Source organism: Temnothorax curvispinosus, unplaced genomic scaffold (assembly GCF_003070985.1).
Source record: "Temnothorax curvispinosus isolate PA1 unplaced genomic scaffold, ASM307098v1 QBEX01009828.1, whole genome shotgun sequence".
Lineage (NCBI taxonomy): Eukaryota > Metazoa > Arthropoda > Insecta > Hymenoptera > Formicidae > Temnothorax > Temnothorax curvispinosus.
The window spans coordinates 447298-465689 of NW_020219608.1; the positions used below are offsets into that span (position 1 = coordinate 447298).

Here is an 18392-nt window from a genome sequence, read left to right on the forward strand (position 1 = left end):
ATTGCTTTTTAAAAGTTTAGACAGATTTAAAGATAGATTAGTAGATTTAAATATAAATATAAATGCCGGGATTATAAATTATATATATTAGGGGTTTAATGTATGATTCTGGCAAGTGGAGAACGACAATCAACCTCACCATTGACGAAACTGACGGCATATGTGTATCGGGACGAGGGTCATACGTGCATAATCGATGCGACAACATGGCCCACTGCGGCGTACGTGTTTCATCCTCACCCTCCCCGGCTGCCATTCATCGACTCGATAGTCGACCTTGTCAACTTGACTTGAGGAACACGACAATAGGAAATTGCCATTAAGAATGCATAGATTTAATCGCCTGGTCTTATCCAAATTTGATATTGAATTAGGTTAAAAATTTAATTAATGTGGTTTTAATGACTTACAAATATTTAATAAATACCACATGTATCGTTAAAATTGGCCTGATAAATATCCAGGTAGCAGAGAAATGTCAAATGTCAAGTGACGCATAATGTCAAATGACATATTATAACGTACGTCTTAATGACGTCTCTAATAATAAGTCAATAAGAGTCGTTTTTAAACGTCTTTAAATGTCATTCTGCTACTTGGGTAATGATAATATTTGGCCATGGAAACGTACAAATTATTCTGTAATTGTATTATCTAATTACAATAGATGTTATCATATTTAATTTATTTGATTGAAAAGAAATTGTAGTAATTAAAAGGCGAAAAGTTTTTTAAATAGATTTAAGAACTTGCGGTCATTGAATGGTTGTGTGTAATAGAGTAAACTTTCGAAATATACACGTTACAAATCAAATAAAAATGTTGAATTGCATTATAAAATAAAACATATCGATCTTATTTTGAACTTTCACAGTACATTTGATGGACATTCACACAAGTTGATATACAATTATACTAAATACATGCAGAATTACTTTATTACTACTGTATTAGTAATAATAAAGTTTAACTGATTCTATTTTGCGTTTAAAATAGAGTTGATCACAATTATTTAAAAAAAAATGTACTTTATCAATGAAAGACTATTCTTTAACTACACATTCGTTTAGATTGGAATAAACCCTCTTGTTTCTTCATTATCACCATAAGGAAAAAACCCTCCCTTATTTTCTGGAAACTACTTTTACATATCATCCGCAGGAAGAAAGGAAATTCTACTATACGGTCAACTTTCTAGAAAGCTTCAGTATAAGTTTACCTTCGTCGTGGTAAACTTTATACTTAGAACTTATCGACCACAGGCAATTCTATACTTAGAATGGAGGTAATCGAGGCTCTTATCGATTATCATCATGCACAGTGTTGAACTCGAAGTTACAGAAACACCGTCGATAAAACGGCACTTTCCTACTCTGGATATGTAATCCCAAATATGTAACGTAAATTTTATTCGCCATTTTTTTCTGTTCGTCTATTGTCTGTTGGCAATATCATTTTTCAGATTTTCAAATTACGAAAAATCGATATGGAAGATTAAAGGCTTCCGCACAATGAAAAATATAAGGAACAAGGAACAGATATTAAAGATTAGGACTAAAGAATCGAGAATAAAGTTCGATGCACGATGAAAAATACAGGCAACGGAAACAGGGAATAACACAGACAATAGATTTTTAACCTATCGGGAAGCCGTGTATTAATGTTACACCAACTTTATTCCTGATTTCTTATCTCTAATCGCTAATATCTGTTACTTGTTCCTTATATTTTTCATTGTGCGAAAGTCCTAATTCTCGAATATAAATTTTCATTACTTCACTATCATTTTTTAGTCGTGACATAATAAAGATGGAATAAAAAAGAAAACTGAGAAAAGGTGCTTATTCTACAAACTCATAGGTATTGCTAAATGTATGAAATTTTCCCAACTAGATTTTTTTATTTTATATAATGTTTAATTCGTGGAGACTCTCTTTGTTTGTCTGCCTGTCTGTCTTAATTTAATCGAAAAAATATGGTAGAATATATAATAATTGATAGAATATAATAATAATAATATTAAGTCTTGCTACTATAATTTTATTTATCAAAATTTATAAGTCATAAAACCTTTTCAAGTTTCTTTATTTAATAAATTTACTTGTACTAAATAAATTCAAGTATCATAATTAAATTGCTTATCAAAAGATTATTCATATTACCATATTAAATAAAAACATAAAATTATATTACTATTAATATTATTATAGTTTTTATTATTTCGGATAATTTTATGTATAATTTGGCAATTTATCCTATACAGATAGAAGAGCGAGAGTGAATGAATGAGAGAGAAAGAGAGAGATAGAGAGAGATATTATCGATATTTCAAGTTATTTATCATTTATCATTTATTATTTTATAATTTCGCGTAAAAGTATTGGTATTAAATAGCGTCCTAAGTTTCATGGACGAATTTCGAGGAATTAAATTAAATTATTGCATTAATTGCGGAAATATCAGCTAGTTACAAATTCTAATCTGAATTATTAAATCAAGCTGGGAGGATTGATATTCCCACGTATACACGTATAGCCAATGCAATAAATAGTATTTACTTTTACTAGAAACTCCGAAATACAGATTATATGGAATGTTATACGTATATCCTTTGACTCGCTATTTAATTTCTCATTTCCTATATTTGTTATTCATTTTGAGATCTTTTGAATGTTTTGGAAAATATATATTAAATAAAACTGTTAAAACTCTAAACGCGGCATATATATTAAAACAATTTACAAAATTATTATTAAAATTTTCATATAAGGTTCAAAGATATCTCCGCTATTATCATTACAGTATATTGTACAAGATAGATAATCTATCTCAATTAGTGCCTTGTCATTTACCTTATAAAATTATTGGTAATTGCTATATTAAATTCTACTTATTTCTAAAGTTACTCATCCAATAAATAAACCGGATGTGACAGCGAGGACGACATGCCAGTTACGTATATGCCAGGTGACGACAATGAAATTGTCGGAATACAACTTACCTAATTCAATTTACGCAAGGCTGAACGTGGAACTCAGGGTAACGTCGCATCACTGGACCGAGCAAATGCGCTGGATTAAAGAGCATTAATACACACTGCATATCGTATTAGCGGCCGAACGTCTTTAACAGCTAGCATCGGTAATCTGTTAATAAGTACCAATAGTTTAAGAGGCTTAGAATTATCAGTTATGTTTTTTTTTATTATTCTTGAATTATAGAATAAAATTACATTGTGTTGGAACGGAATACAAACTGAATACATTAAATTTTTCTAAGCTTAAATTGATAAGAGTTAATTAACAAAATATGTGTACAAAATAAAGATTAATATTAATGTAATAAGACAATTATGAAACATAATAAATTATAGAATATGTAAATAATTAGAGACAAAATGAGAGATGAAATAAATAAAAGTATAAAATAGTAAAGAAAATAAGTAAAAGAAAAAACATATAAAATACATATAAATTAAGTGGGTGTAAAGTAAAAATATTTTATATATAGGTATTAAATATAATATAAAATAATAAACTATAAAATAAAATTGAAATACAGTAATTGAGATATGGGAGTAGAATTAATTTTCTTTATTTGGTACCAAATGGTCTATTACCGATTTATATTATTTTTAAACATAACACAAAATTAATTGAAAGAATGACGTTGTTTTGATAACCTTTCACCGAGATATTACGTGTGCGCTGTGATGTTAATAAAACATATGTCCATATTTTCCAAGATCGATGTATTTTATTTTGTGAAATTTCTACGCATGATTTAAATTTTTAAATAACTTGTAATTGCAACATCGTGATATTTTATAATAATCGAAGTTTTTTTCTAGACAGATGTTTTGAATTTCTATATTTTTTTAGAAAATGAGAATTATGTGTATTACAAAAATTATATGTGTAAATTATATGTAAAACTATTTTGCTTCTATTTCTCCAATTTATTTTAAATTCATGTTTTTACAAAATAAAAAGTTTTATAATACAATTATAATTGTACATTTTGCAAACTATTCTAATCTTTATATTATGATTTGGAAAAGAGAGTTAGATAATTAACTCTCTAATTTAATCTAAATCTATTAGCTAATCTTTAAAAATATGTTTTTAACAAAACAATTTAAAAGTTAGCAAAGCTTTCTATAAACATTTTTCTTTGCAACAATATTAATTTTTTTAGCAATATGGATTTAAATATATGTCAAAAAGAGTTATTTTCTAATTATTTATGAATTTTATGATTATAACGCTACTAAAAAGTATATTTCTTCATTTTGTTTGTAATCAATCTCTACGCAAAGGTTAATAAAACTTTACGCTTTGCGTTGAACGTACCCCGTGTTAATTAAACGGTGACGTTAAAGTGGCAGTTCGCGATCAAGCTTTTCGCTATCAATTTTAATTTCGCCCTAGCAATTAACGTATATATCCTCGAATTATTCCGAATTATTCAAAGTTCTTGCACAAAGTTTTGAATTTCGTCGTTATTATTTTTCTTTATTTTTCAGCGGATTTTTCCATCGAGATTTATATATCCTCGTTCTAGAGATACCGCGCAGTTGATATAAATCCAAAGTTTTCGACCAAAGTTTCCCCCGGGGAATCGAAAGCGACATTCGTCGAATTACGACCGAATTACGACATAAGGTCAATATGAATATCTCAATCTTGCAATAAATATCTTAAATCTGAAAAGTTCTGTAAAATCTTTCTATAAAGTCCTGTAAAATAAAGCATCTTTATTCTTACTCTTACAATATGTAATAACCATCTTGCACGGTATCGTAAGAATGATCGGTGCACTTCGTTCAACTCTTGCTATAAAGCAGAAGAGCAAGAATTCTCCATAAAGTAATTTCTTCTTCTAAGAAAATTTCTTTTTAAAAAAGAATACCTAATTACAAGATATTTATGTAAAAAGACACTGTTCAGACTAGATATAGATATATGGCGATTATTAATAATGTGAAAATATTCTTGAAATAGGATCCTTTTCAAAGTAATAATTTCCTGCACTTATCAACAAACAACGATATTTTTTAAATTACTAGGGCATAACTTCTATTTTAGGTTCTTTAAATAAACGATTATAAAGTAATAAAGCGAGAACAGCGAAGTCTGGAGGTCGTTTCACGACCCGTAAGTTTTAATGAAGCACACGTGCGATACGTTCTTCGTGTTATGTTATTTTTACCACAGCGATTGGTCAATAATCCATATTTTTGGTTCCGAAGGTCGCAATAATATTATTGCGTTATCGAATACATACGTACTTTTCAATGTTCGCGAAAAGTATGATTGACACAGTAAAATCATTTTTCATAAAATCAGATTCTTTAATTTGAAAAACTAAAGATGTCTTTTGTAAAAAACAAATTTAGAGCAGATTTTTTAATTTAATCATAAATAAATATCATTTATTATTATAATCATAAATAATTACAATTAAAAATTATAATTAATTTAATTTACCATAAGTAATATTAAACAATGTTCAAATAAAATATACTCTAAATATTAATATACAGGAACACACACACACACACACACACACACACACACACACACACACACACACACACACACAAAGATTTTTTTAATTATATATATTTTTAATTTTTATATATTATTTTATTTTCTATTTTCTCCCTCGTCGTTTCTCTTTTTTTATTTATATAAATACAACAAAAAAACACATAATGAAGCATCGCCTCAATGAGTTTTTATCACGTACAAACACCCTATGACATTTTACTAATTCTTGCGAAATTGCACTGGAAGTGCATCGATAAGTAAAGGCGGCGACCTGGATGTTTTATCTCGACCTTTCCCATTTATGAGCGGTCCTTAGAAAATCTATGAGACGCATATGCATGAACGCAGCCGTCCGCGTTGCGAAGAGACCCGGAGCGAGCTGGAAAAAGCTGGAACCAGTATCGAAACCGGGACAACAGCAGCACGACCGGGTGTATGTCCCACATTCCTCGCTCTCGCTTTTTGAAGAAAATGAGAAACACAGAGAAAGGAATTTGACTTAGATACTTGAAATTATTTTTAAGGACAAAAAATCTTTCTCCTCTGTATTAAATTCTAATCAATGAAATACTCAAGATTATTTCTTGGATATAGATTTTAAGGGATATATAGAATCAAATTTTTAATATTGTCAAGACAAAAATTATAATCTAGATGTGATGCATGAGATTTTCAAGATTAATTTTTGAAATTCACAAAATAATCATGAAATATTGTAATTTATAACAAATAAAAATGAAATTTTTTTTAAGAGGAAAATAAAATCAAATTTCTGCGGTTGACCAAAGAAAAAATGAAATTAAAAATAACAAACAATGTTATTGGAAGAGAAGCATTTTTGTTAGTCAAGATTTTTTAGCAGACTCCGATTGTATTTCTATAATAAGAGAAGGGTTTAATTGAATTTCCTTCGTCAACACGGAACGCGAATATTCTATCGTGTTACACGTCCATCGACGTCAACGAGGTAGCGTCTTCAAGAACATCCTGACGTTCGATGGTACATACACGAATCGGGAGGCAAACGTTTGGCTCACTTCGGGGACGATATCATATTAACCCAGTTTCATTTCCACAAATTAATTGCCGGGCCTCTTATTACGGCGGAGACGCGCCGTATTCGCGATTTGCGTAATTAATAATTTGCTAGCGCGCGTTTCATAAAAGAGGATAGGGATTTTACTGTGCAATGTACATTTTTCAGAAAACGAAGCAATAATACCAATAATACCGTTTTTTTATCTACATAGATTTAAAGAACTGAAAAAATGACTATCTTGAAAGTTTCCTGTTTAAATACCCAATCTTATTATTATACTCTATTATTATTTTTTTATTTGTTTTGGAAACTCTAAGTATTGTTTTATTTAACTCAAATCTTTTATTAATGTCATCTTTTTCTAACGATAACAATAAAAAATTATCCTTATTGTATCGATACTAAAGAGAGATTGTATTTAGATTGAATAAGCAATATATTAAATCGCAAACTATACACAAAACTTTGCTTCAAAATGTGTTTCGTTTATACGGTTCGTTTCTCTTTATATATTTTATAAAACTTTAACTTTTCTCTTTTTCTGAATGTAATAAAACTCAGGAGGTAAAATAGCAAGCACTTTCGAGCAACTTTAAATCCTTTGTAAAAAACAACTTTGAATCGTTTTTCGCTGTACAAGTTACAAGTTAAAGTGGCTATTAGTAGACGTTCATCAACAGTTATTTGCAATTGTATAAATAAAATGTGAATTACACATAAAATATATAACTTAAACTATTATTAATCTCTTGATGATATTTTCTCTCGCAGTGATGTGTAAAATTAAAATATATAGGAAATTTGTTCATATATATATTTATGAACGTACAAGAGAGAGAGAGGAGCCGGCAGGAATTTTTACGGTTTATTGTTTTGATTCAATTTTACTCAAAATAAAAATAAACGTTTATGCGCGTTTGCAAATATTCTACGATAACACGAATACAGCTTTCGATGCAGCAGTCACGTGCATTCTGTAACAATAGTGAGAGGTGCTATTGTCCCGAATGCTAAGCAGACGTCGCAGTTTGACTATCCATGAAATCTTGATAAGCTTTCTGAAACGGGGTGTCGCGTCTCACGCTTTGTAAGCATTAATGTTTAAAATGTTACATGTTATCGAAACGTTCGATGTTAAAAGGGTGAATTTCCATGAATTTATGAGATTTATAGAGGTGCTAATTCCAATTTTGCTGAAAATTTCCCACGAAGTAATTACAAAACAAATAAATTTTATAAATTTTCATCTAAATTAAATAAAACTCTAACTAAATAAGTTATACAATGTATTATATAGTTTCTTTTCACAAATAAAAAGTTTTCTAATTTTTAATATTGTGTTTGTTTATTATTCTCATCGTTTATTGATTTTCGAGTGTTAATTATTAAATTTTATCTGTGATCACAATTGGTTTTTTATTTCATTTTAATAACGAAAATTTAATATTTTAAGATAACACGTTTTTAGTTTCAAGTCGTTAAATTATTCTCATTCTGCACGCATTTAACAGATTAAAAAATTGCTGCAATATTTACTTTCGCGAATTTATTAAGCTTTCTGAAAAAACAGCTTGCACAGCACTGTAGAACAGCACTGTAGAAGATTAAAATTTAATTAGAATCATTTCACAAAGTTGTAAAAGACAATCTTATTTTAAACAAGAATTAAATCTATTATTTTCAGTTTTGGAGAAAGAAACCATTGCAGAATTTAAACAATATATAGCGGTAGATTTCATGGAAGTAAATGGGGAGGGGGCCAAGAGAAAGGCATGTTTCTTTAAAACATTGTTATTAATTTTCTACACAGTAAATCCACATCTCCAAACCTAGTCTATACATTCGCGCTCTGTATACCCATCACGCGATACATGAAGATCTTGTTTCGTACACATACATACATAATTATCTTCCGTCATGGCATAAAAATGCTATTTGCAACATTTTGCAAATATATCACGCATTAGGCTCTCATTATGGCGGATGCGTAGCAACGCAGGCAACTTTTAATTAAATTATCACTATTAATATAAGATGATATAAACTTAATTGATAATTAATAGTTGTGGAATGGTAATTGATGGAATGAATACGTCATATAAATACTTGAAAAGATATATAAAATTAAAAAGTATTTCTACTATTGATATAATGATGAATTTTGTGTATGTGTATGTATGTGTAATAGTTAAATCATAGGTTTTTTTTTAAGACTGTGTACTGTTAAAAGAAAATGCATTATTTGTATCTATATACTTACAGACTGGTTCCGTTTCAGGTACATTAAATATTGATTACTGATAAAGTTATTACGGATAATAATTATATGCTGCTTTAAAATTTAAAATATGCAATAATATTGTCAATTATAGAGTCGTTTCAGTAATGCAATAAATAATCGTTAATATTCTGAAATAAGAAACATACTGCATAACAAATTATTACATCAAAATACATATGCAGACGTTGAAATTTATGAGAAAATGAATATATCCATTTTTTAGCCTATTAATTTCCCTAATCTAGCAATATTCGCCACAAATTAGTCACATGCGACATTCTCGCGGCGAATTAGCCTCTTCGTTACGTATCACCACGATCCATGAAACCACACTGCAGTAAATATAGTTATGCAACCTGTAAATTTCGTACGCATATACGATCATGCATCCAGATTAACAATCTCTCGCAGAACAATCTTGTTATCAACCAGTGAAGTTTACGGAAATTGCGCGCCCATAAAACGAACGATAAATTTTCTCATTCACGCTATTGTCATTAAAATACTACGTGTTTCTTTTTCCATTCGAAATGTCTTTTTGTCTAAAGCCTATATCAGACGATCGATAATTCGTGACATCACATATATACACATAACGATAACACATCACATATATAAATTTTTATATATTTATTAATCTTTTGTTTTATTTTTTTTTTTAATACTTGAAAATTTTCCCATAATCCTCTCAAGAATTATAAATCGTCTGAAATCGGTTTTCCTTTTTCTCTCTGACGGTAAAATTGCTTTGCCAAGTCTTGATCGTTTGCAAAACCGCTTTAACGCCAGACGTCTCGTAAACATCGATTTACAACGTTGCACATTACGTTACATTAGGAGGACACTAGCCGCCTTTATAGCCGTAGCCTAACAGATACGTGATATACGAATAGATCGAGCTGGCAAACGATTTCGTAGCAATTTCATACCCCGTAAATAATTCGTTCCTCGTAAATATATATAAGGAAGAAATTAGAAATTGAAATATGTATAAATGATGATAAGAAAAAAACTAAAAAAAGTTGAAATTTATACATCTTCTGAAATTCATATATATACTACTGTCAAAATTAAAATAATTTTTTCCAATTTATTTTAAATTAGAACATTATAATTAAAATTAAATAAACTTAACCTTATAATTTATAGATTTATTTTCTTTTTAAATTTCTTTATAAACCCCTTTCTTTCTCGTTTTTCTACAGTTTTAAAAGTTAAACGCATTGAAGTTATTGGGAACTGTTATTCATATATTTGAATTCCAATTTTTACGAATTGCAATTTGTATAAACTGCAGTAAAAAAACACGTTCGCGATATCGTCCACGCTCGACCGTATTTACGTTAGTGATTGTTCTGCATTCTGAAGTATACATAACTATATACGTATACCGTCTTCTTTGATCTGCCAGCCAGTGACATAAAGAAACTAATAAAAGAAAAAAAAAGAAAAAGACTAAAAAACCAGTTACACCTTCGTAAAACCGATTGTTTCGTGATCACTGCGTTTCGTTATCAATCTTTTCCAAAAATATATATTTCTATCTAATAATAGACCGAAATGATCTGAGAGAGGACTTTAATTTAAAAAAAAAATGTCAAAAATATATTACGCATATTTTATTAACATATGCTTCGATATAAAAGTATCTCAGTAAAATATATTATAGAATATTTTATTAATTGATTAATAATATATATACAATGAGATTAAACAATATTTAAATCTATTATATTCCTTTATTGTTAATTTATTTGTTACTAATGCTCTCATGTGCCAAGTCTTATTAAACATAAAAAATCAGCGTAAAATAATGTTTTTGAAATAAATACTGTTTCTCTAAAATAGATGTGTCCTTTAAAAAAAGAAAACAAGATTTTTGACAAACAAAAAGCCCTTTCTGAGATAAATCGATCCAATATAATTTCGACGACATTGTTATTTTCTAAGACTATCCACAAGATTTCTAAAGAAATACCTAGATGATGTGAGAACGATAACATATCAACAAAAACAACTCACATTTCTCCATTCTTTTTAAATATATTTCCAAAGATTAAAAATTAATTCGATCCAAATTAGAATCGAATATTCGCTACATTCTGCATTTGTTATAATAAACAATATACAATAAATTATAATAAATATATATAATATATGTACGAATAACGGAACATCATCAACATTCTTACGTCTTATTGCTGTACATATAAGTATATATACTGTGTATATGTGTATATATAATATATATTTCTGCTTTTTTATCTTTGGCATTTTAGTGATTCTCTTTAATAAGATGCCCTCATAAATTTATTTATTCCGATAAAATGATTTGTCTTGCGGGAGGGATGATACGCTTTAACATTTATACACGAAGTTGCACGAGCCTAAAACGTAGATTCGTATAATTTACAATGATACCTCGATTAACTCTAAAAGCTCATTATTATAAATCCCTTTGATTATAACGAAACGCGCTGTCGCAGCACAACATGTACAAAGTGATCCCCTAAACGAGTAGAACGGCTTTATCTCCCATCTTCCAATCCTTTTCTTTGGTCTCTTTATTTTTCCCTTCGCTTCTCCTTCAATCACGGGTCTACAGAAACACCTCAAGCCGTTTCTTTAATTAATCCTTTCATGCTTTCTTGCAGATTATTCTATCAGTTGCGAGTTAATTTCTCTCCTCAAAAAAAATCCTTGAAGCGTACGTAATTTTTGATTAATTTCAGTAATTTTTGGCTATCCAAAAATGTAAATGATTAAGGGGCAAAAATAACAGGATGAAGAAAATGATTTTTTATACGCAAGCACTTTAAGGATCCAAATTTGCTAATATTATACATATATATGTAATTAACATTAAAATGTTCTATTGGTATTCACCATATTATTTGTTCAATTTCAGACAAATTTAATTAGTTACAAACGTATATGATGCCAATTACGGCAAACTAGATGCTCGCGCACGAATCAAATGTTAGTTCGAAAGTTCATTTCGACGTTATCGGACCACCGCTAAAATATTACTGCTGAATCGGAACATCAATCTGCCGACGGACAGGAGCCTTATTTACGGACCTGATGGAACGTAGCCGGAACAGAAATAGACCCTTGGGGACGAGCGGCGAATATGTCCCTAAAATAGGTCGGCCGCAGGACGAAATAGGCACGAGTATGGCGTACATACTCTATTCACGCTCTCTTTGGGATTATGACCTTTCCTCTCGCAAATAATATTTGATATTTGCGAACACTTGATGCAAATATATGACGTCGCACACCTTCATGACCTTAGCTTTAACGACGACTTGAAATTCTTTTGACGAATTTGAAACGATCTTAATTTTAGTGATAAATTCTTTGTGTGTTCTTTGAACAGTCTTAATTTCAATGATAAATTCTTTAAAATATTGGCTTTCTTATTCTTCTTTATATTTTATCCCTGAATTTCTCTTTCAGACCTTATCTCGAAGAGATAATAAAAAAAGACCATGAGATATAAAGATACGATAAGACAATATATATATAATATCAACGTTTCTATAATATTAAATTGATCAAAAATTTTGATCATTTTTTTTTGTTTCATCAACATAAAAAGAATATATTATTTTTTCAAAAAAATAAAACTTTGTCAAACTATGCGTTTTCTTATATTTCAAAAATTAAGTTCCTTTTTTTTCTCAACCTTTTTGTACAGGGAAGAATATATTACAGAATTGAATTAATTATTAAACATTTTTTTATAGGAAAAGGAAGAAACGAATTTTTTGATCGGCTTGATTTTTACTTTTAAAATTATCTGTCCTACCTGCCATTTCGGTTCCTACTCATTTTTTTTTTTAATTCAAAAGTTGCTTCGAGGACTCCGCTGTTACTTTCACCGGATCGCATGATCCATTTAAATACACGCCTCGAGGTGGACGTTGGTCATCTCGCTATTGCGCAACTGATTGTTGACGTGCAGCTCGGATGAGGCGTTGCTGTGCACGAGGTCCTGTTTGCGATGCACCTGGCGCAGATCGCGCACCGGTCCAATCGCGCGGCAACAGCTTTCGAGGGTTTTCCGAAAGGCCGCGCGGAATTCGCGATTGAAGTACGCGTAGATCAGCGGATTCAGGGCACTGTTGAAATAGCCCACCCAGAACACCGCCGCTACCACCACGGCGCCGCTCTCGCACGAATCGCATAAAGCCGTGATGATATACCTGTATCAAGCAGAGACATTCGCAATGTTAATGCATTGAAAGACAAAATTGCTTTCCTCAGAAATTTTTTTTTTTCGCGTTAAATCGGAGAATTCTCTTTAATTTATTAATGCATGCATTATGCAATAAACCTGCTATAATGTATACAATTTTTAAAAATTAAGAAAGATTTATAAATACATAAATTAGTTTAGTGAAAACATAATAGGATACAAAAGATTGTATGACATCACAATTTTAATCACATTCGAATCTATAATAAATTATACTGCATAATAGATCACGTAATAACTGCTACATATACGTTTTATGAAAATTTCTACTTTCCCGAGAATTCATATAACGTTGCATTTATTATTAAGAAGCATTCTCTATTAATAGAGCATTCTCTATTAATATACAGGACCTTGATACAATGATATTAATTATAATGTGTATCATAAAATCTAATTATTTTACACTAAAATATATTGCTAAATGTAGTTAACATACCTACATAACAAGTAGACATACATAACAAGAAAAGTTCATACTCCTATTAATTCATAATTTTTTACAACTCCCCAAATTTTTCCTCATTTTTACTTCTGTCAGAGTCCTATAACTCCTTAAGTATATTACGCCATCTTTCTTAACGAGTTTTTAATTGCAGATTATGTATTGACATATATACAATCGATTGTGACATTTGTGACATGATTAAATATTAAATAAACTATAATAATGCAAAAAGAAAAAAAGGACATATTTTTCAATTCTAAACAACGCATAAGGTTTAGTTGCGAACATCCGTATCTAGTATATCCGTGTACGTAGTAATGATCCGTATATTGCGGCGGAAAGGAAGAAACGAAGTATCTCATTTTCTGTCGACGTGACCTACATGCACCTGACGTCGAAATTGTTTCCATCGACAAGAGAAGAATGGATTTACAGGCTTCCAGAGGGGGACGATTCTCCTCCTAGACGCGATCTCTCTTGAACCGCATTGTTATATGTGATTTCTCCCTCCCTTCCCCCTCCCTATTATCGATTTGAAAGAGGGCAAGAAATAACTGCATTGAATCGCTCAATGTTAAAATGCCGCGATTCTATGAAGCTAAAAATAAACCGTCTTTACTTCAAAATCTGCTCTAAATCTACTGGAAATCCACTTAGAACTTTTCTATTTCCGAATAAGATCTCTTTTTATTCGGGGAAATGGAAAATTTAAGTAAATTCCAAATAAGTTTTGGAAAGCAGACTGTACTTATATATTTGTGAATTTTTTTTAAGTTTAAAGTTTTTACTTGAAATTTTTATTTCTAAACAAAATGAGAGTAGATTAATACAATCAGAGGTAGAGTCTGTTTTATATGTATATATAAGCGGGTTTCTTGTAAAAAAAAATATTCTAAAACAAATGATTTTCAATATCAATGGAGCTATTTATAACTATTTCTATTTTTATTTGTTATTAATTATATAAAATTTCAGACAAATACCACGCTTAACTATTCTTTAATTTTTAGTACACTGTGCATAAAAGAAGCTATAAAAATTAATTAGAAAGAGTAACTTTTTACTCCCATAGAACGATATGGCATCATTGTTCTTTTACGCGCATTTACATCGTTGATCGATACAAATCAAACTATGTGTCTCGTATTAGTGTATTAGCTTTACTAGCTAAGAATAGAACGTCTATCGGTTAAGGTCAACTTTCTTTCTCTCTGCCCATGTGAATGGCTAAAGTTCTTTACATCGAGATAGTTCCTCATTGACCGTCGTGTCGTTCAATTCCTTTAAAACTTTTATCCGCGTTTCTCTTTCTTTAACGATGACCGGCGCAACATAATTGCTACACAAAATCGATACTTGATTCCTTTTGCCTACTTTTTATGCAATAGCCTGCACCTTAATTTATTCAAGATGATTTTTCATGCAATATGGTCTCTGTATTAAATCGATAAATTATAGTCAATAATAATATAGCACATGATCACATACATTATCTCGTATATACAACGGTTGAGAATATTTCATTCCAAAATTTATTGTTAAATAATAAAAATTGATAATACATGTAATAAAATTATAAATCAATTTTTCTGAATGTATAATATATAAATTATATTATATATTGTATTATATATTGTAGATTGATTAAAGTACCTATATATGTATACATATAGGTAATCTTTACAAAATTTATTTGTGTCTCTGTTACGTTGACAGATTCAATTTGTCCAAGAAAATATTCGCGTAGGGCGAATAGTAACACTCTAAGACGTGTCAAACGGTGACAAAAAGAATTGAAAAAGCTTGGTGGGCAAGAATGGAAAAGTGGGTCAAGGATTTGCCCCGTAATGAGGCTAGGCAAAGAAGGAGAGCGAGAGCGAGAGCGAGCGAGAGAGAGAGAGAGAGAGAGAGAGAGAGAGAGAGAGAGAGAGAGAGAGAAAAGCAGAGTATTGGCTTGTATTATTCGGCGGAATAATAGGAACAGAGATCCGATTCTCGAATATATAGGAAAATTGATAGCCGTATAGTGAATTTAGCGGCGATATACTATTGGAATCGCGCGACGAGAAATCAATTCCATTGTTTTTCCGACGAAGTGATAGAGTTGGTGGAACTACCAACAACGGTGTAATAACAATTGATAACGAGCAAATAATCGAAAGCTCTGAATTGTCCCGTTTCTTCCTCGTGTTTTCTTTTCCATACGTCCCAAGGTATCATGCCACCTGTTATATTACCGCGATTATGTATCCTAGTTCAGGCTCTTTTCTTCATCAGAGGATTGATATAGCAATTATGCGAAGTAATATTAATAATGTTAAATATTAATCATATAAAACAAAGAAAATATTTATAAAGAAATGCGCGAAATGTGTAAAAAATATAGAAAATGTTACGTTTTATAATATCCATAATGTACGAAATTACAGAAGGTTGTAAAAGAGTTGTAAAATGCTACAAAAATATTGCTATAAATATATATTGCTTGAACTATATAAATTTAATGCAAAAGTAGGTACAAATATCAATTACGAAAAATTTCCTCAAATGAAACATCGCGGATTACCGCACTTTACTTTGACGTGGATCACTTGAGAGATCAAAGAGATTGCGAAAGTGCAACAGGACTCGAAATATGAAACTGGCTGAAAATCGATTAAACTCAAGTATATACGGAAGCATTTAGCTTTCCTTTTTGTAAGCTGATTTTCGGATCGATTCGGATTATCGTGAAATATAACAACTACGCTTTTTCTTTCCCTCAGCTGTCTTTCGAATTATTGAACTTCCTTGACGCCCGTGGGAAATTTTTCACGAAATGAGGAGCCACTAAGTGATTACATGAAAAAACACTTTGGTGCGTCTATTTTGGGGAGACCGTTAATGTAATCCATCTCAGTTTTCGACTTAAGAAATATTATTTTATTTATAATTTTGCTTAAAATCAACAAAATTATTAATTTTTTATATTAATTTATATTAATCGATAAAATACTATTTATTTAATTTTTTATGTTAATTTTTTATCCTCTTATATATAATTTAAGTTCTTAATATTTAGAATAATCTAACTTATTAATATTTAGAAAATATTAATAAGTTGAACATTAGATATTAGAAAATATTAAAAATTAACATAATTCGACTAAAACTCGACCACTTGCATTTCAAATTTTTATGTTGTATACAATTTAGAAATTAAATTGAAATTATTAATATTTTTGTATAAATGATCATTATATATATTTCTATACATATCTATATATTTCTTTATATAAGACATTTCTATAAATATTAATTAACAATTTAGTAAAACGAGAAAAATAGAAAGTAAGAAAAAAAATAGAAAAAACATTCCATTTTTCATTCAATGTTCTAATAGATTTTATCGGATATCAATATAACTGGTTTGCAACAGATATAACTGTTTGTATTTTTTTCGAAATTTTGCACAATATATTGTGTCTTGTAAAATAGCAACGTAACCATCTATATTCATTATATACGAGCGGTGAATATTTATCGTGCTAAAAGCTCATAATAAAAGTTCTGAAAACTAGAAGGATAACCAACCAGAAAAGATATAAATTCATATTTCCCGTCTTAAATGTATATTTTTCACGCATTACAATATTAAATATTAAATAACATAAAATTTAAATATAAAAAAGATGTATATTAAAGTGTAAATTTTTTGCATTAGATTAAATTAATTAATATTATATTTTACATAAGAAAAATATATAAATATAAATTCTATGATAAATATAAATACGTACATATTTATATATGTACATACAATTTCTCACTTAAAACATTTTTGCTTCGAATATACACGCATAGTTTGCGCAATTCCCTTCATTAATAATAAAGTCTGGCTTTTTATTGAAAAAGTCCTGTACTAAGAAGTTAAATTTAGAAATGGTTGACTTTTAATCTTTCGTCGTCGTCACTAAGTCTATTGTGATATGTCCGTCATGCAACTGCGTTATATCTCGAGGAGAGGCACTTGACACACACCGGAACCACCCTTTCTCCGCTTCGAGGTGGCTGCACACAACCCTCAAACTCTCTCCGTTGCAAATCTCCGGAGATCGCGGCGGCATACACTACTTTTCTCTATCGATCGCGGCTCGCTATATACCCGACCAACCGACTCTCACCTCCTTTCCGCGTTACTGCACCCTCAGGAATTTTGGGGCGACACGGCGTAATATTCCTCGGCCTTCCACTTTCGTTCGGATATCGTTCAATAATAATCGTCAAATGGACGATTCCTCGAGATTGACCTCGATTGATGCGTATCCTTGCCAGGAACTTTTGGCCACTATATGTAGCTTATATATATGTTACGAAAGTACTATGTATATATGTGTATTATAAAGAGAGACTTCAAGTATATAATTCAGGAGTTATATATGCTATATAATACTATCGGAAATTATTATATTATATAACATATAACTTATTTGATGTCAAACTCTTTGTAATATATAGAGCGTCCTTTACTAAGCGCACTTCCTTTAAACTGCAATTTTTTGCTAATCTTAAACTCATTTTATCTTTTATTTAAAAAATAATATCGTAAAATTGCTTTTGAGTTGCAAGCATTTGATGTATGAAGTTCAGAAAAATTAAGTTTCGTATAGAAATCGATATATAGGTATATAATAGAATTTTAATTTGAGTTACACAGACAGGAAGAGTGAAAAGTTTTGTTGAAAACTGTTACAAAATGTAAAATACTGTAAAATACTGTACGATAAATCATGATATCTCTCTCTCTCTCTCTCTCTCTCTCTCGCTAT

At 29.9% G+C, this 18392-nt stretch overlaps 1 protein-coding gene across 6 annotated transcripts in view; it reads right to left on the minus strand.

The window, feature by feature from the left end:
* Positions 1-12510: 12510 nt before the first annotated feature.
* The window catches only part of LOC112459453 (octopamine receptor beta-1R-like), a 59329-nt gene continuing 53447 nt past the window's right edge, over positions 12511-18392 (minus strand). For all 6 annotated transcript variants that reach the window (XM_025023557.1, XM_025023555.1, XM_025023554.1 and 3 more), the window contains exon 5: positions 12511-13083. In XM_025023557.1, coding sequence (XP_024879325.1) covers positions 12777-13083 — 307 coding nt within the window. In that variant the 3' untranslated portion in view covers positions 12511-12776. The remainder of the gene's footprint in view (positions 13084-18392) is intronic.